This window comes from Rhinoderma darwinii, chromosome 5 (genome assembly GCF_050947455.1).
Source record: "Rhinoderma darwinii isolate aRhiDar2 chromosome 5, aRhiDar2.hap1, whole genome shotgun sequence".
Taxonomy (NCBI): Eukaryota; Metazoa; Chordata; class Amphibia; order Anura; family Rhinodermatidae; genus Rhinoderma; species Rhinoderma darwinii.
The window spans coordinates 50,101,211-50,121,105 of NC_134691.1; the positions used below are offsets into that span (position 1 = coordinate 50,101,211).

The 19,895-nt window shown below is 43.3% G+C and overlaps 1 protein-coding gene across 6 annotated transcripts in view; it reads left to right on the forward strand.

Moving 5' to 3' along the window:
* The window catches only part of RNF19A (ring finger protein 19A, RBR E3 ubiquitin protein ligase), an 81,574-nt gene that overhangs the window by 45,730 nt on the left and 15,949 nt on the right, over positions 1-19,895 (forward strand). For 4 of the 6 annotated variants that reach the window (XM_075825943.1, XM_075825942.1, XM_075825944.1 and 1 more), the window contains 2 exons: positions 13,154-13,904; positions 18,708-18,916. In XM_075825943.1, the coding sequence (XP_075682058.1) occupies positions 13,321-13,904; positions 18,708-18,916 (793 nt within the window). In that variant the 5' untranslated portion in view covers positions 13,154-13,320. Of the gene's footprint in view, positions 1-3,261; positions 3,394-10,566; positions 10,635-13,153; positions 13,905-18,707; positions 18,917-19,895 lie in introns of those variants that run through there. The other 2 variants (XM_075825947.1, XM_075825948.1) reach the window with 2 other exon arrangements.

Here is a 19,895-nt window from a genome sequence, read left to right on the forward strand (position 1 = left end):
AAGGTAAACAAAACCGGGGTCGGACCCTCGCAATTAGACATTTTGTGCATATAATATATAAAAGTCTGTTTTATAGAAACCTTTTAAAGTTAACCTAAGGGGCTCCTATTATATATAAACTGTTCCTGGAACCATTGGGGGGGGGGGGGGTGCTTGGCATCCAGCGGCAAAGGACATTTCAGAGGAGCCTTGTGAGCTGCTTTGAGCCAATCTGCATTACCATGTGTTTTCCACAATGCTGATTGGTTGAGAGCAATGAGTCTTCTAGAAACACTGTTTTAAATTGTGAAAACCAACAAGTAGACCTGATCCGCAGTGGACTTGGCTCTCGTAGTGGTCACTCCTGTTCAGGAGAGAAGGTACACGGCCATACAGCAATTCTGGGCCAGGCGACGAGGGAGAGGAAGATATCGGCCAGGTCCCGGGGCTGGATTTCTTGGTATTTTATCTTGTGTGATTGAAGGGAGGTGGACAAAGGAAAGATCCAGCATTTTATTATCTTAAAGTGTACCAAACTTTTCAGGTGACTATTTAGAATAAGCTATTATATATGTGTGCATGAGGATTAACACTGTTTGCTGAAGACTCTAACTCCAATTCTTAGGCTCTGCCCACTAGCTCGGAAAAAACGATCTGCAATCTTGTATTCTATACACCGCGCACACAGAAGAGGAGAATCCTGCTCCCCTATCTCTATCCATCACATATATACAGCAGTGATGAGCAGTGTAGCGGAGAATCCAGCACTGGAGTGACATAGAAATCTTACTAGCAGCCTGTGTCTGCTCCTGCTCCCCCACTACCCCTTCATGGACTTGTATAGGCAGCAGTGTCTGTGTGTCTCTCTGATCCTGCTTTCCCTCTCCATAGACTTTTCTGGGCAGCATTGTCTGTCTCCCTGTTCCCCCCCCCCCCTACTATCCCTCCCTTTTTAGTAGACTTGTATGCAGTGTGTCTTTCTCTCTGCTTTTTCCTTCTACTCCCCATCCCCTTTCCATAGACTTGTATAGCCTGGCAATGAAGCGAGACACCCCCAACTTCTGCAGTCCGTCTCCTCTGCTCTTTAACTAGGGACAGATTTTGTTTGACAACAGGAGGTGCACAGCAGATTACAGGAAGGGAGACACCTAGTGGCTGTAACTTCACACGTAATTTGCGTGGATAAAACGACACTTAACAGTAAGTAAATTCCAAAGTTGATCTATATCAGGTGTACTATTAGATTAGCGTAAATTGTTTGGAAAGCGAGTGTCCTGTTATGAATGGTATTAAAAGGTCATAATATGGCTGCACTTTTCGGGTCTTAAAATGCGGTTGTGTGAAACTGTCCTACCGCAGTCCTTCTTTAGTAGTGGAAAATCGTTTCTGTTTCAAGATGACAAAGTTACTCAATAAGTTGCGAGTAAGAATTTGTCTGATTACTTATTTCCCTCAAGGGGATTTTTGTCGGGTCACTGTGACTGCATCCTTGTGCAACCGCTAGATGTGACTAACTTTGAAGTCGTTGGGAATATTTTCGAGTACAAGCGCAAAGAAGTGTCATTTATCCCCTGTAAGTTTCATAGTGACTAGTCCGTTTCTTGAGGCAATGTCTTCCATTTTTCTTGCAACAAAATCGCTAAAAACTAGCTAAAAAAACCAACAACAAAGCATTGGTATTGTCCATAGCAACCCATGAGATGTAAACACCTGAATCTGTTAAATAGGGAACATTTCCGTAATATGACACAAATCCTAGAATAAAATATCTGGCTTTGTAGCTGACCATTGACGCTGGGTAGCCCTGTGGATCCGACCGATCTGTGGATTTATGGTAACCATGCCGTTATTTCCAATCAAAATCTGTTGACACTTATTTTGCCCATTTTTGCCTCAACATCTCCAATAATTTCCTATCAAATACAGTCCAGACATCATACCGATCCCGACATTGCAATGATTTTTCATCATAAAACCCCATAGCAGAGTACCCGCTTGTATGTTTCAGAAAAAAGATTCCGGTAATTGAGAAACATCTAAAAAAAATTCATGCGTTTGGGGTTAAATCTTTGTCTATAGCCAGTTTTGAGCCAATGACCCGGCGGTAATGGTTTCGGTATGATGCCTGATGTAGTTGGTGTGTGGGGTCGGAGCCCTTCCTTCCATCTCGTGGTGTTCAGTACTGCAGTAAGCTGCTGCCCTCTATGGAGAAAGTTTTGGATTCCTCCAGCGTCTGAGGTTTCTTGTGTTTATAACTTTGAGACATTCCAGTCCAGGCTGAGACTTTTCTCTGGTAAAGGTCATTGGCTGAAACTTCAGCCTGTAGAGTGTGCTTTGTTGTCTCAGGAAGTAATGATTAACAAGTATTGGTGTCCGCCCACATACCGTGTTTCCCCGATAGTAAGACACCCCCGATTGTAAGACGTATCGGGGGTTTCAGGGGGGTCGGCTAATATAAGCCGTACCCCGAAAGTAAGACATATGTCTTACTTTCGGGGAAACACGGGGTATTGCCGCCTCCTGCCCACTTCCGCGCCGCCCCCCTCTCCATACGTCACCCCCAGCACTTGTCAATGCCGCCTCCTCCTTAAAACCCGAGCCATAGACTTTTTACGGCTCGGGTTTTAACTTGCTGCCCGCGCGATCGGGCAGCTGAATGTCGGGTCTCCGGCTGTCAGTGACTGCCGGGGACCCGGAGGAGAAGATAGAAGCAGCTTTAGCTGCTTCTGTCTTCTCCGATGTGTTTTTACACAGCGTTCAATGAACGCTGTGTATAGGAATAGAGACAGCAGCAGCGGCGCTGTCTCTATTCCTCCCGATGATCATGTGACAGGTCACATGATCGCCGGGTCCCGTTAGTGGCAGGCTGCTGCTGTGTCTAACAAGACCCAGCACAGCCCTATTAGTGACAATCGTCACTATGAGAGGGCTGATTTCCCCTGTAACTGGGGCTGCTGTGCAGCTCCAGTTACAGGGGAAAAGATGGTGTAAAAGAAAGAAAAAAATATATATAAAGTTCCCCAAAGGTCTTTTTTGACCTTTGAGGGACAGACCATAGTAATAAAAAAATAATAAAGTAAAGTGCAAAAAATTCGACAATTTTTTTCTAATATAAGACATACCCCGAAAGTAAGACATAGTGGGGCTTTTGGGGATAAAAAGAAAGTAAGACACTGTCTTACTTTCGGGGAAACACGGGTAGTACTGCACTTACTGGTGTCATTTCCCTGGGCTGGAGCTTTGCTTCCTCTTATCCCAACGATGATCATTCATGTTCAGTGTGACTACCCAGGAAGAAGTGTTCTATGTAAAGCCTCAAATTCCTGAGTGGCTGAGGAGTGGCCTTTAGTGCTGCGTCTGCTCAGCTGCTGCGTGAGGAGCATAGGAGTGGATACCAGACTTCCCTCTATTGCTGTAAGTAACAATGCCAGTTATCTAGTTGTTTATAAGCCAGGAAAGTTGTCCTAAAGTAAAGCAGACTGTCCCCCAGGGGTTTATTTTCTTACGGTTTTATTTTCAATGTGTTTTTTAGATCACATGAAACTATAATCAGGCCTGTATGTAAAATGACTGCAATTGTTACAGAAGGGGTTGGGATTGGAATCATTTTTGTAACTCTACGATCACTTCCTGGCAATCTCTTAATGTGAACAGGGTTTAACGCACACAAATATGATATTGGAGCTGGTGGGTCGCACATTTTTGTTTTTTAATGTAGAAATTGCAGGACTTGTGGTCTGGAGAATTGTTCTAGACCTTGACACTTGCCGTAGTCTTTGTCAGTTTGAGCTGTAGACCTGAGTATTGAAGACAGAGAGGTGCTGCCTGTCAACGACATGACTGGTTGTTAGGCAATGGGTCCCTAGCAACGATACGGTCTTCCATCACGCACCAGTTTATCCCAAAGCAGAATTGGCACTATGCTGACAACAAAGAAAGGCGAAAGGATCTTGGCTACAGTCACTCCTTGCTATTCTTTATCTCAGTTTGCATTATTAAAGGGGTTTTCCGAGTTCAGAAAAAAAATGGGCACGGAACAGAAATAGTGTTCCAATAATAAAATAACCAATACTCCCCTGATATCTCCCACTGCTCCAGTATTCCACTCTGGTCTTTGCTTACTTGGCTGCAGCAATGTGGTGCCCATATACCCGCGCAACAGCTAGAGCCAATCACTGGCCTCCGCGGTGTACAGCGGCATCGCTGCAGCCAAGAAAACAAAGACCGATGGGTGCACCACAGCGGCGGGGGATTTGTTGGGTGAGTATTGTCTGTTAGATTATTTTTATACTATTCTCGCTCCTTGCCTTTTTTTTTGTTGAACTCCGAAAGCCCCTTTAACTAGATTTTTAGGGTGAGATCGATTGATTGCCCTAATATGTGGGCATGCTAACTATTTCATTATTCACTACCTGTGACAATATCTCAATTATGTGGTGACAACTACTTTGTTTATCTTCTTCCTCCTTTTGGCTAATGTAATTACTAAGGTCAAAACAACACGAGCGTTTTTTTTTTTTGTTTTTTTCTATTACGAGCAGGCCACAAGCTAAGATTAGCCATGGTTAAAGGGGTTTTCCAGTGGTGGCAATAATGGATAAAGTTATGCCTAGTTTAAAATGTACCCCTAGGCAAATTCTAGATAATATCCAAGAGAAACCGTACCATCTACACGTGGGAAGTTCTGTACAGATGCTATACCGCCACGACTCAGACAATCATACCTGTCTGCTGGAGCAAAGAACAGACAACTTACAGCAGACCAGAACCCTACTCTGTACTGATGAGGAACAACTACTCCAAAACAGTGCTGTTGATAGATGGGTGTCTCTGGTTTGTCATGTTTCAAGGCTCTATGAGGGGGTTGGACGTTGACCGGGTAGCTTCCTATAGGTGGCACTGGAGAGACTGTTTTCTTCTTTCTGGCGGAGAGCTATTTTGCATACTTTTCCCAGGGAGCATTGCCCTAAAGACTCCCTACCAACTGGATCTCCGCAAGGGGGCGTGGGGGGGTTGATTTGCAAGGCATTTGCAAAAAATCGGAATGGTCGGAATTGATCTATTTGCCTTTTCTTTGTTTGCAAGTATTGGCCCATGTATATCCTGTTTTGTACAGAACTGAGGAAGTGTCATTTTTTGGCTTTTATACGTCATCCCCATCCCATTGTATTACTGCAGATATTGGATGTGTCCTAACCATGTGTCATCACGGGGGAAACTAATAAAATGTATTCTGGAGAGAATGCTGATACCTGGGAGTATGTTGGTTACTCCCTCTCTCTTGCTATTCCTGTTTATTCTCCATATGTTTTATAGTGCGTATTTATATACTAGTGCAGACAGAGCTGGAGAATTATTTCTGCCTCATGAAGTTCCCAGTTGGACATTATAGGTCAGCTTCCCGCTATATCTGTATTTTTTTTAAACCAGTTGACTTGTTAAGGGGAACTTCTAGTAACATGAAATACTGGAACTACAAATGTTACTTCTACTTTCTTTCCAGTTCTGTTTCCAATAAATCAGGGTACGTTTTCTCTGGATAACGCCTAGTCTGTAAATAACGATACTGTGCAGATTGTGTCATCGTGTGTTCTTCAACCCCCACCAGCAGCAAGTCTGATATATCTATGGGATCTATCGATCTATCTTCTATGGGATCTATCGATCGATCTTCTATGGGATCTATCGATCGATCTTCCATGGGATCGATCGATCGTCTATGGGATCGATCGTCTATGGGATCGATCGATCTTCTATAGGATCGATCGATCTACTATGGGATCTATCTGTAATTTCACGAACACGCTTGTTCTTCTGGCTGATTTGTACATCTATAAAAATGGTTGCTTGTCGGCAGCAGATCTACCTGTATAAACAGGATGTGCTGTCAACAAGATGCAAATGTATGGTGGACGAAGGATCGTCGTAACCATTGTTTGTCCCCATACTCCCAATCATTGCTCCATTAAATGGAGCCAACGACCTGCTTTATTGTTGATCAGTGCTTGTTCACCAGAGCTGCTAATACTGACTCAGAGGGAGGTCCACCCTGTGTGATGTCCATATGTCCTAACATGGAATGTGAAAATGGGTTGTCTTATTTAGTAAGTCAACGTGAAAAAAAATTGAACTTTATTCAAAATGATTACTGGCAGGAACGGCCCAGCCTTGGTATGTCCCTTTAAAAAAAACTTGCAGAACAATTTGTTTCCCATGTTTTGCCTATCAGAAGACGATAAAGTTCCTTGTCATGCTTTACTTTGTGTACAAGCCCTTGACAAGTTTATGACCTAGCATGGCCTTGGCTTCCTGAAGCCTAAATGGAAAGTTTTGTGGAGTTCTTAAAAAAAAAAAAAAAAAAAAAAAAAGATAATTGAGCTTCCTATGACCTCTTATGCAGAAGATGATGTGTTATATTAAAAGCCGTGAAAAATCTTTTATATCTTACTACTTTCCCGATCCACTGCAGTGTTCAGATCAATACCAAACTGGTTAGTACGGTTTATATTTATGTGGACGGCAGCGTCAAGCCATGCAGTGATGAGGCTAAATTTGCAGAGCACATGCAGGAAGTGTTGTCATGGGGGATATCAGAGCTGTGAAGCCCATGTGGCTGCTATGGGGCCCCCGGAGAGAGGGGGCCTAGGCCAGGTTGTTTAGGGAATGAAGCCATGGGTCCTGAAAAAGAGGTGGGGGGGGGGGTCAAACAGGCACCCAAATCCTTTTGTCCCTGGTGGTTAGGGATGTGGTGGAGTTAACCAAGTATGACTCGGATCGGCCGAGTATGCGTTCTCAGGGAGAAAGCTGCTGCCAGACATGTCTGGCAGCGGCTTATCTAATAACCAACAAAAAGATTTGGCATGTTGAAATTCAACATGCCAACCCTTTCCTCCCCGGGCAAGTGCAGTTGGAGAGTCGGGACGTCCCCATACATATTAGATGGTCGGCTGGTCCTGAAATGGGCGGATTCGGCCGACATGCATCTAATGTACATAGCCAACTTGACGCCAGTTTCCAATCCGAGGCAGTTTTGGTAATTGGACCACTGTTGGGCCTGGATTTGTAGGTGTAATATAAGGGCAAATATGCTCTCGTAGTACACTTGCCTGAAACCACCCAAAGGGCCTTTTACACATGCCAATGATCGGCTGAACGAGCGCTCGTCCCAATTCTCATTTCTGATCATTGCCCTGTGCCGATGAACGAGCAAACGCTTGTTCGTCAACTGATCACATTTGTTATGCAACCAAAAAGATGGTTGCTCCTCGGCAGAACTTATACCTGTGTAAACAGGAAATGTGCTGCCGACAAGTATGAGGACGAACGATCATATTAGAGTTCGTCTCCATACATTCCGACCATTGCTCCATGTAAACGTATCTAAAAGAGCGCCAATCCACATCCTATTTCATCGATCGGCCTAAGACCTGTGATGCTACACAACTCTGGATCTTGTCTGTTACATGTAGTGGTCAGGATCCGGCCTTGTATACATAGATACAGACTCGCCTTGTAATGAAGTGGCTTTATTTTTCTCGCCGGCTGCTTCAGTCAGTTTAGTAGTAACCTTGCAAGGCTTAGTGGGCGTCCAGACATCTGTATACATGAATGTAAGGAAGGGCTCCAGTATTTAATACTCGCTTTGAACAGCTGCAGCTCTGGCTTTATGTTCAGCCTCCCACACCAGAATGCTAAATCACTTGTGAGAAGCCGCGTTGCAGTCTAATTACAAAGTAAGATACTGATCGTCTTTCTCCTCCGCTGCTTACTATATGGAAATGCTGAGCTGAATATGATGCATAGAATGAATTCCGAAATGGCCAGCAATACCCCCTCAACTCTATAATCTGCTCTTTAAAGGTATGTCCGTTAGGGTAATTGGTGTGGTGTGTGTTGGTGTGAAAAGTGTTTCACATCCAATATGGCAGCCTTTCTATGCTCCCGTCAGGCCAGAGGGGACACACGTAGTTTTGATGCAGTTTTTGGCACAGTTTTCTGAGTGGGCAGAAAGAAAGGAGATGCATCAGTCTTTCTTTTGAATCTACTTCTTTCTGGCTATGGCTAAAAAAAAAAAGAAATAGCGCCAAAAACTTCAGCAAAACTGCGTGTGTGATTCTGGCCTAAGGGTTGTAACTTTACTTTGTCAGGCTCCAAAATCTCAAAACTGCGTAGTTATGTAGTGATACGTGTATATATATATATACCATAGATAGATGCTGACCGTACATGTACATATAGACATAGACCTTACATATAGCAGGGGATTATATTTAATAAGCTTTTATCATAATAATTGCTATAATGCATTGATGCAGAACATATCCTAGTATAAATACATTTTAAGGGGAAATTCGACCATAGGGAGGGATCTTCTACCCATCGAGGGTAGTGGCTATTAGTAGTGGCTCTGATTCTGGAGTATCTGCTATGCCCATGCATTTCATGAATCATTGATTTACAGGGGAAACCCATGCTCGGCCTCTGTTTCCCCTGGTAACAGCTGAGTACTCAGAGTCCTGGCAGATGGGATTGGTTCAGTCAGGGGAAGCAGCCACTAGGCCCCAATCACACAACCATATTTTTCATCAGTAATTACGGACCCATTCATTTCTATTGGCCATGGACACCTTTCAGTATTTTTACTGATGGGTGACCATGCTGAAATAATTATAGAACCTATTCTTGTCCGTAAGTCTATGGGAGCTTCCGTAAATACGGACGGCTACGGTTGTGCATCCATATACTGTCCATATTTCCAGAAGCGTTGCTATGCAACATGCAGATTACATAATTTGCATCCTCACACTTGTTTTTATGGATCCGTAAATACGGATGCCTACAGATCTGTGTTTACGGACTGTATTTTGGGATAGATGAAAATATGGTTGCGTGCATGGGGCCTTACTTAAAGAGGCTCTGTCACCAGATTATAAGTGCCCTATCTCCTACATAATGTGATCGGCGCTGTAATGTAGAGAACAACAGTGGTTTTTATTTTGAAAAACGATCATTTTTGAGCAAGTTATGAGCAATTTTAGATTTATGCTAATTAGTTTCTTAAAGACCAACTGGGCGTGTTTTTACTTTTGACCAAGTGGGTGTTGTAAAGAAGTGTATGAGGCTGACCAATCCGTGACCAATCAGTGTCCTGCCCTTCGCATTGTTCCAGCCCAGCTTCTTTCACTGCACAATCTCACTGTGCTGTGGATCATAATGGGCTGGAACAATGAGAAGTGTATAACGCTGATTGGTCACTGATTGGTCAGCCTCATACACTTCTTTACAACACCCACTTGGTCAAAAGTAAAAACACGCCCAGTTGGTCTTTAAAGAGGCTCTGTCACCAGATTTTGCAACCCCTATCTCCTATTGCAGCAGATCGGCGCTGCAATGTAGATTACAGTAACGTTTTTATTTTTAAAAAACGAGCATTTTTGGCCAAGTTATGACCATTTTTGTATTTATGCAAATGAGGCTTGCAAAAGTACAACTGGGCGTGTATTATGTGTGTACATCGGGGCGGTTTTACTTCTTTTACTAGCTGGGCGTTAGGAATAGGAGTGTATGATGCTGACGAATCAGCATCACCCACTTCTGTTCGTTACCACCCAGCTTCTGGCAGTGCAGACACACAGCGTGTTCTCGAGAGATCACGCTGTGACGTCACTTCCTGCCCCAGGTCCTGCATCGTGTCGGCCACATCGGCACCAGAGGCTACAGTTGATTCTGCAGCAGCATCAGCGTTTGCAGGTAAGTAGCTACATCGACTTACCTGCAAACGCCGATGCTGCTGCAGAATCAACTGTAGCCTCTGGTGCCGATGTGTCCTCGCTCGTCCGACACGATGCAGGACCTGGGGCAGGAAGTGAGTGACGTCACAGCGTGATCTCTCGAGAACACGCTGTGTCTGCACTGCCAGAAGCTGGGCGTTCTGAAGAGAAGTGGATGATGCTGATTCGTCAGAACGCCCAGCTAGTAAAAGTAGTAAAAACGCCCAGATGTAACACACATAATACACGCCCAGTTGGACTTTTACTGTAAACACGCCCAGTTATACTTTTGCAAGCCTCATTTGCATAAATACAAAAATGGTCATAACTTGGCCAAAAATGCTCGTTTTTTAAAAAATAAAAACGTTACTGTAATCTACATTGCAGCGCCGATCTGCTGCAATAGGAGATAGGGGCTGCAAAATCTGGTGACAGAGCCTCTTTAAGAAACTAATTAGCATAAATCTAAACTAGCTCATAACTTGCTCAAAAATGATCGTTTTTCAAAATAAAAACCACAGTTATCTACATTACAGCGCCGATCAGATTATGTAGGAGATAGGGCACTTATAATCTGGTGACAGAGACTCTTTAAAGTGAAATTACTAAAACTACTTCAAGTGAAAAACCCCTTCAACTTAGTGTGACATCTCGGCAGCCCATTAGTGATTGGCCTTGATCAGATCAGAATATGGAAGATGCTGGGTGGCATCCGGCTGCTTGGCATTGGGTCAATGCTCATCGTCACTTGGTTACTCAGTAACCCTTATGAAATCCATTCAAAGGACTGCGGTTCAAACTCCATTGCTGTTGTCACATTACTTTATCTGCCGTGCACAGCGCTGCCTAGAACTGCAAACTGTGGATTATCACTAGTTACTCAAGGTATTTCTGTAGCTGCTCGCTGCTGTTTACTTCATGATGTACTTGAATGGTTTTTTGTGTTCTTCACACGCTACAAATGTAAATCAGAGTAGCAACGTCTGATGTGTACGGTTTCCAGTAAACATTCGCTTGACCGAAGGTTTTATTTTCTTTTTTATGAGAAAAAAAACACGAATGTCCACATTCTCCATGTAGCCGGGGTTCACTGATCATTTACTCACCACTACTATTACTTGTGTTTTAGCCATACTCTAAAGGGAAAAAAAAATGTCTGGCAATCGTACCCGGAGCAGAACTCATACCGAAGCCGTGAGTAGATACGGGAGGCTTCCAGTGAAGACCTAAGCCGTTCTATAGAAATTGATAGGTGTTTGCAGTAATAATTAGGTCATCTTTATATTTGCTTGGTGTGGTTTGCTGGCATTAAAGGAAACTTTGGTCTATAAGCGGTAGTTCACGTGGCGATTTTTTTGGGGGCTGATTTTGCCATGGAAATCCTGACAAAGCCCATTTTTTGTGGGTTTGTTTTATGTACTCCAAAAACATACCGACCATATTAGTGGAAATTTGCACTTTGGTGAATATTGCCTTTGTACCGCGCAGCAGAACTGTTGGCGCTATAGAAGCAAAAATAAATGATAGGAGTTGTACATGAGGCCAGATAAGCAAAATAAGAATATAAAGTCATTTAGACATGGCCACACTCGCTCATATAAACTTCAAATGGTTTGTCGCCTTGGTTTGCGCCCACTCACTGGTCTATGTATCCTGTACTGAGCTGGCGTTCCGGCTGAAATTGCATCAGTTTTCCTCTTTCTGTCTGTATCACCTACGTGTCTCCTTTTGGTTTCCATTTTACACATACAGAAAAGTTTCACTCACTTTCTCTCACAATTCAGATCAAAGTACTTGTATAAAACACTTTTAATTTGCTTCGACCACCTCATTTTTTCCAATACCCCAATGTCGTCTCAGACGTTTACTGATGTGGCTTGGATTGGTTTTAGGTGAAGGGTCCCCGTGACGCATGCAGAAATTTCTCATCACTGAATAAAGTCAATAAATGAGTAAATGGCCATTTTTATGGAAATTATGATGGACACGTCTGTAAAACATTCGCACATTTTTTCTGAGCCATTAAAACGGATAGCAAAAATCAGCTTGGCCTCGTTGCGGGCTGTTGTCTGCCTGGCTGTGTCTGGACACTGAGGACCAGCTGAAGACCATGTTCTTATTTAGGCTGGGTTCCCACATGACGTTCAATTTTCTGTTTTTGCCACAATTTATGCAAAAGGGAGCCGTTTTGTTGCGATTTTTTTCCCTCCCGAAAATTACGGCAAAAAAACGCAAATTGACCACGATGTGTGAGCTCATGCAGTCCATGTTTGATCGGTGGTGGTACAACGCAGGGGACTATTGTTGTGTTTATCCAGGCACGACGAGTCATCCACACGTGTGACTGCACTCTGTGCTGCAGATAAGCCCCATTTAATTGCTGTGCACTGTGACGTCTTAGTTCCATTGATCGACGGGGATCCTGGGGGTAGGACCTCCACTGATCAAACATTGATGGCCTAGCCTAACGATGGGCCATCAATGTTTGAGGCCTGAAAAACCCCATTAATTAATCATTCAATAATCCAGTGGTGCGTTAGGCCCCGTGCACACGAACGTGCTTTTGCGGCCGCAATTCCACCGAAAATCCACGGGAGAATTGTGGCCCCATTCATTCCTGGAGCCTGGACCGCAGAAAGAACGGGCATGTCTTATTACGGCAGTGTTCTGCGGTCCAGGCTCAAAGGAAATTATGGCCTTGGCCATGTGCATGGCCCGTGATTTGTGGGCGGCTCGCGGCTGAAAGTCCGCTGCCGGCCGACTAGAAAATCCCGGCCGGGCACATGGCTACTGGTCGTGTGTATGAGGCCTAAGGAAAAGAGCCACTTACACAACTGAACGTAAGTATAAAACATGTAAAAGACTATTGACCATACCTGCCTCTGACATTGTGCAGGATTTTATCACTGGCTTCCTGAAATGCTGGGCTTGCTGGTATTTTTGGACTATTATGAAGACAATTTTTGTCGTTTTTTTTTTTTTCCTCTTGTAGTCCTGTATTGTCTAATCGTGTCTCTGAAGTAAGCAAATAATTTCTTCCGAAAAGTAGTTCAAATGCTAAAAGTAAAACCGTGGATTTAGATGTAGTTATTAACATTACGTGCAATAAGTAGATGGAGTTAAACAGTTACTGAAGCTTCAAACGAGGCCGAAAGTGATTTTATGGTAGACTTGTAATCTACGGGAAAGTTTGTTTGGCTTGGAGGAAATCATTTGGACTCTGGTTGATGACATTATTTTTGGCCTTTGAGACCTGCCCAGTAGTAGTTCTTTTCCGTCATAACTCTGGCTTTTCTCCATCTAGACTCCAGATCCTTTCAGTTTTTTGAGACAATACATCACACTCCAAAAACATCACTCTGTATTTTTGAGTTGTATTGACTTTTTCTTGTTTTTATTCACAGATTGACGTGGATTGGCTCTTCCTACGACACAAGACTTTCCGTCTGAAACCAGAGAACTAGGAGTGATTGGCAAGCTGGTTACTGTCTGCCCAGGGCTTTGATACTATTTGGCAGTATGATCTGTGCTGGGCACACGTGCTGAATGAATCATTTGTGGCTTAGTAGAAATGAGTTTGCATCGGCAGATGGGTTCAGATCGGGACCTCCAGTCGTCCACTTCCTCAGTTAGCCTTCCTCCTGTTAAAAAGGCACCAAAGAAAAGGAGAATGCCATGGGGATCCATATTCCGCAAGAAAAAAGATCCTAAACGGAAATCAAGGGACCTGACCGTGGGCGTTGATGGGATTGCTAGCATTGAAAGCATTCACTCTGAGATGTGCACTGATAAAAATTCCATATTCTCTGCCTCCGTAACCTCCTCAGACAATGGGACCGCCTGTGCTAGTAAACCGAGTGCAGACTTTTTGGAGTGCCCCCTGTGCCTTTTACGGCACTCTAAGGACCGGTTTCCTGACATAATGACCTGTCACCATCGGTCATGTGCGGACTGCTTACGTCAGTACCTGCGGATAGAGATTTCAGAAAGCAGGGTCAATATCAGCTGTCCAGAGTGCTCTGAACGCTTTAACCCTTATGATATTCGTTTAATACTTAATGATGATTTATTAATGGAGAAATACGAGGAATTTATGCTCAGGAGGTGGCTTGTTGCAGATCCAGATTGTAGATGGTGTCCGGCTCCTGACTGTGGGTAAGGACCTGATATACATTTTGTATGGAATGTAAATGTAAGTACAGTGGGATACGTCATTCTGATGTCCATCAGACCGGTTTTTGAACCAGGAGCTAGCAAGCTGTTATGTCTTAAGGGTTCAGTATCTCTTTTATATGGAATTCATAATATGGAAAACCTATATCTTACTGATTGTAGGTGTCTGTGTGACATCTGACGTATGGACAGCTGAACGCCAAAATGTACCTTTTAATTGGGAGCATTACAAGTAATACCAGTGAACATGTGCCACTTGTAGCGCCTATATTCGCTGAATGAAAAGGGGTCAGTTAATGCCCTTTTTCACTGGGCAATTATCGGGCAGACAAATGTTCATAGACCGCACGTTGCTGATAATTACCCTGTGTAAACAAAGCAGCGACCAACAGATTAACGAGCAATTGCTCGTTCATCGGCTGATCGTATAGGTTTTTTTAAAAAAAGTTAAATATTATCGTTGTCGGCAGCACATCTCATCTCACAGCAATCTGCCGACTTAATAATGTATGAGGACGAGTGATCGGAGTAACGACCGCTCGTCTCCATACATGACTCCTTGTGACAGGAGCAAACGAGCACCGATCCACGAGCTGTCTCGTTGATCGGCGCTCGTTGCGTCGGCCAAAGTTGGCGGGTGTAAGAGGAGCTTTGCTGTGATATACTAACAGTGATACAATTTCCAACCATCTGCATAGGAGCTGTAAACATAAAATGATAGGACATTGTTAAGACTATTGCAAAGTTGATTACATTTTAGGTGCCAGAGCCACTTAAAGAGACTCTGTCACCACATTATAAGTGTCCTGTCTCCTACATCAGAAGATGGGCGCTGTAATGTAGGTGACAGTAATGCTTTTTATTTAAAAAAACGATCTTTTTTCACAACGTTAGGAGCGATTTTAGTTTATGCTAATGAGCTTTCTTAATGCCCAAGTGGGCGTACTTTTACTTTCGACCAAGTGGGCGTTGTACAGAGGAGTGCATGACGCTGACCAATCAGCATCATGCACTCCTCTCCATTCATTTACACTGCACTAGTGATATAGATATATCGCTATGTGCAGCCTCATACACAAGCCCTAACATTACTACAGTGTCCTGATAATGAATACACATGACCATCCAGCCTGGACGTCATGTGTACTCAGAATACTGACACTTCTGAATCTTTTCTGTGAGATTCCAGCAACAGATACGAAATCTCGCGAGATCTCGGAGGTAAACGAGATTTGGTTTCACTTGCCGGAATCTCACAGAAAAGAGTCAGAAGTGTCAGTATTCTGAGTACACATGACGTCCAGGCTGGATGGTCATGTGTATTCATTATCAGGACACTGTAGCAATGTTAGGGCTTGTGTATGAGGCTGCACATAGTGATATATCTATATCGCTAGTGCAGTGTAAATGAATGGAGAGGAGTGCATGATGCTGATTGGTCTAAAGTAAAAGTACGCCCACTTGGGCATTAAGAAAGCTCATTAGCATAAACCAAAATCGCTCCTAACGTTGTGAAAAAAGATCGTTTTTTTTAAATAAAAAGCATTACTGTCACCTACATTACAGCGCCAATCTCCTTATGTAGGAGACAGGGCACTTATAATGTGGTGACAGAGTCTCTTTAAGAATCAATTCTTGGGATTGTTCATAGAATTTTTTTTTTTAAGGAATAACAAGTGTAATGAGTTGTTTTATTTTAACCTGAAGTAGAATGTACACTGCAAGTCTATCGCATTTTTATTGATCGGTAGAATGGATAGAAAATTGTAAGCTTCAAACTCTACTCGATATTTAGAGGGCAGTCATACTAATGTAAATGTATTGATTCAGGGGCGTAACTAGGACTTTACTAGGCCCAATAGCAAACTTTTCAATACCCTCTCCAGAGCATTTGCCAGCTCCATGTTCTGACCATTGATCATCATAAGAGATAGAGTACTAGAGATACTGTATACTGTGCTAGACAAGAGCTGCCAGAAATATACTGTACCACCGTATGTGTCCAGGGTCGGACTGGCCCAACAGAGAACCAGAGGATGCTCCGGTGGGTACAGGCTCTGACACAATAAGGGGCCTTGAAGGTCCAGCAGAAGACAACCCCATTTGAAGGTGACTTTGGAGCAATCACTTGTCACTAGGGTCTATTTCTCATGAGTTGATTCACAAATAACCTATTAGGCCTTATTGATGATATTTCCTGTGTGTACAATAACAACAAGAACTATGATGAAACAAAAAGTGGACATGTTCTATAGAGGTGGGCCCTCAAAATCATATCCTCTGCTGGGCCCAAGAAACCCCAGTCTGATGCTGTATGTGCCCCATATACTGTGCTGACCAGACCCCAAAATAAATTCTGACCTCAGACAAGATCCCAAAATTAATCCAGACCAGACCCCCAAAAAATCCTTGCTTCCAGGTTCTCCATTTCCGGGTGATGTTGCATACAGGACCTGATGCCAGGACGTTGTGTGCCACACCCCCTAAACGTGAAGAGGACTCTGGAGTGAGAAGCAGTAAGTGATACTTGATCAAATCCTATAGAGAACGGCCGGCGCCATGTTCCCTAGAGTCCATGTGCCGTATTATGTCAAGTAATTAAAGGACCTTTAAAGTTGGTGGGTACTTATCATTATTTTCATACTCCTAATACTCTTGCCCCAAAACTCAATTACCAATAGTCTGGATTCTTTGTTAGTCATTGGAATTGGGTGTTCACTTGCATCTTTGAACTATTCACTTCTGCATTGTATATTTGTAGGCCCGTGTATGTCCATGTAAGATTACACTACCCTTTAAGTCATCAAAGAAAAATGTGTCACCTAATTAGTCATTAGGCTCCTAGAATCTTAAAATCTGAATGCCAGTGATAGACAAAATGCTGTATAGATCGCTATCTTCGGCAGCCCCATAGAAATGAATGGAGCGGTGTCCGAGCATGTGCACTGCCCCTCCACTTCTATGGGGCTCACGGGAACGGCAAAGTAAGCACGTTCTCAAGATCGCTGGGGGTCCCAGCAGTTGGATAACCACCAAATCAGATATTTATCACCTATCTTGTGGATAGTTGATAAATAATGATCATAGGAAAACCCCTATAAGTAAGGCCTCATGCCCACTTCAGTTTTTTTCGTCAGGGTGCTATCCATTTTTTTAACGGATAGCACCCTGACACATTCATTTCAATGGGGCCATGCACACTTCCGTTGTTTTAATGGAACCGTGCGGCCGTTCCGTCAAAAGTAGCGCAGGTCCTACTCCTCGTTTTTGACGGAACAGTCTCCGCCTTTGCATTGATTTGGTCCGCGAAACAATGGGCTGCACACAGAAGTGGGCCTGAGGCCTAAAGCTTGACCTTAATGAAGTGTTGTGAGTTTGCTGTGTCATTTGTGTGCAGAACCAGCATTATCACAGAAAGCAAAAAATGTCCAAACTCCCCCCACGTAGACGATGCAGGGTATAAATAGTCCAGTAACACTACTCCTGGGTACAGTAAGCAGTGATCTTGCAGCAGGCATTTTTCAGTCCTCTGCATAGCTCTGATTGCTGACACGGCTTATGTTTGTGCTGGGACTTGACCTACTTTATTCAGTAACCAAAAACACTTTAGTGCAAGGGATTTCTTTGGAAAGGATTATGACTAGTACGTCCCTTTTTCCTGGCGGATAACGGATCGTGTCTGGTAATAACCAGGAGCTCCGTATAATAAAAGTTTGTATGAACTCCTTGGGTGTGTAGCAGAAATATATGATGGAAGTCATTACTAAGCCTATGAAGGACGTGCAGTATTAAGATAAATAGACCCTTCATATAAATGAGACCGAAATAAGAAACCGCAATAGAAGTGACCCCAAGCGCGTCACACGGCCGTGTCCTGGCATAAACATACGACTGGTAATGCCATAAATACGATCAAACCCATACTGGCTGCGGCTATACTTGGGAGCTCCCACAGGTTCCGCAACCAGGGTAAAGGACTGAGTAGTTGTCACCGTTCTCCCATAGTGAAGGATCTGTGGCATAAACCCCTCAAACCCCGGCTGAAGAATTAACCAGTCCAACATCTTGACTTTGGTAAAGAATTGTTGGCACAGCAGGTTCATGGCGTCCTTTTACTTTCTCGTACCCCACAGGAGAACGTCTGCTCACAAATATTGCTTACTAGGCACAGTTTTAGAAAGAGTCATCGGGGTGGGGACTGTATCTCTAACCATTTAGGAGTTGCCTAAAGTCACAAAAATAGAATTTTAACAGGTTATACGTTTGTCTCCTTCCGAATGTCTATTTATGAACTCAACTTTAATGTGTAAAGATTAAAAATTGTTGTAAAGACTTTTAATTGCAAAACCACTTGTTACGAATGGATCTGCTGTAAACGTAAGAGGACCTGTCATGACATGTATGTTTTAATACATATTTGTAATTCCCATAAAAAAAAAAATGCTCTTCTGAAGCAACTTTTTATTTATTTTTTTATTTTTCTGTATTGGGTTGTTCCTCTGTTATTCCTCCTGGAAATGTATGAATCTATAAACTATTACAATTTCCCTTGTCAATAGGCTGTATCCCTAAACTGTCAGCAGTGATTGGATAGTGACAGTGTGGAATCACTCCTGTAATAAGGGGAATGGTAATGCCTAATTGTCAATTTATTTATACATTTCCAGGAGGAATAACAAGCCGAGATGCTCAGAACAAGTATTTACCTAAACAGTTATGTCAGGAGAGCAGACCAGTCCTCTAGTTTTGGTATGTGTTCTGAACAATAATATTTCTGCCTTCTAGCTATGCCGTCATCGCTTTTGGCTGTGCCAGCTGCCCAAAATTAACCTGTGGTCGTGACGGATGTGGAACAGAGTTCTGCTACCACTGTAAACAAATATGGCACCCAAACCAGACATGTGATGCTGCACGTCAAGAGCGGGCTCAAAGCTTGCGCCTGAGGACAATCCGGTCATCATCGATAAGTTATAGCCAGGAGTCTGGAGCTGCAGGTATCTTGGCATGTTTTGTTCTTTATAATGAGCAGCGGAAAAATCCTAGTTTCTTAGAAAAGCAATTGTTCTCTACTGTGCTGTATTGTGCCAGTTTATTTAAGACACAAAGTTGTATTATCTCTTCTCCTTGTATGAAGCCATTATCTCATGCACTAAGCAGATCAGGGCCAGGCAGTGTGACATCACGCTGGCACAGAGCCCGGAGGGCCCGCACACAATCTCTCTTCTGTAAAACCATCCCTGTGATTGTATGATGTAGGTTAGAATAATCCCTCTCTATTATTCACTGGCTGATGCAGTGTAACACTTAGATCTGCTGTAGGATTTTTTTTTTGTCACCAGGGTCATGCTTAGTATCATCTTATCTCATGGTCCTGCGTCTAGATTTTACCTGTGTAGTTACAGCAGAGGTTCTCCGATAGTGAACATGTATAGCATCAGGAACAGCGTGTATCACGCCAAGTACATGAGTCCAGACAGCAGAACAGTGTGTTAATGCAATTGTTACACTTTAGTTCTTCATTCTAGGTGGCCTATAAGACGCCCTGTTTTCACACCGGCCACTGAGATTCACAACCTGCTGACCCTTCCTGTTCTGTAGAGATCACTTCTCAGCAGTTATGTCATTATCACCACAGGCAGGATTACACTGACAGGTAACACCTATATATAGATAACACAGGATCCACCATTCGTAATAGACTGACCCTTCCTGTTCTGTAGAGATCACTTCTCAGCAGTTATGTCATTATCACTACAGGCAGGATTACACTGACAGGTAACACCTCTATATAGATAACACAGGATCAACCATTCGTAATAGACTGACCCTTCCTGTTCTGTAGAGATCACTTCTCAGCAGTTATGTCATTATCACTACAGGCAGGATTACACTGACAGGTAACACCTCTATATAGATAACACAGGATCAACCATTCGTAATAGACTGACCCTTCCTGTTCTGTAGTGATCACTT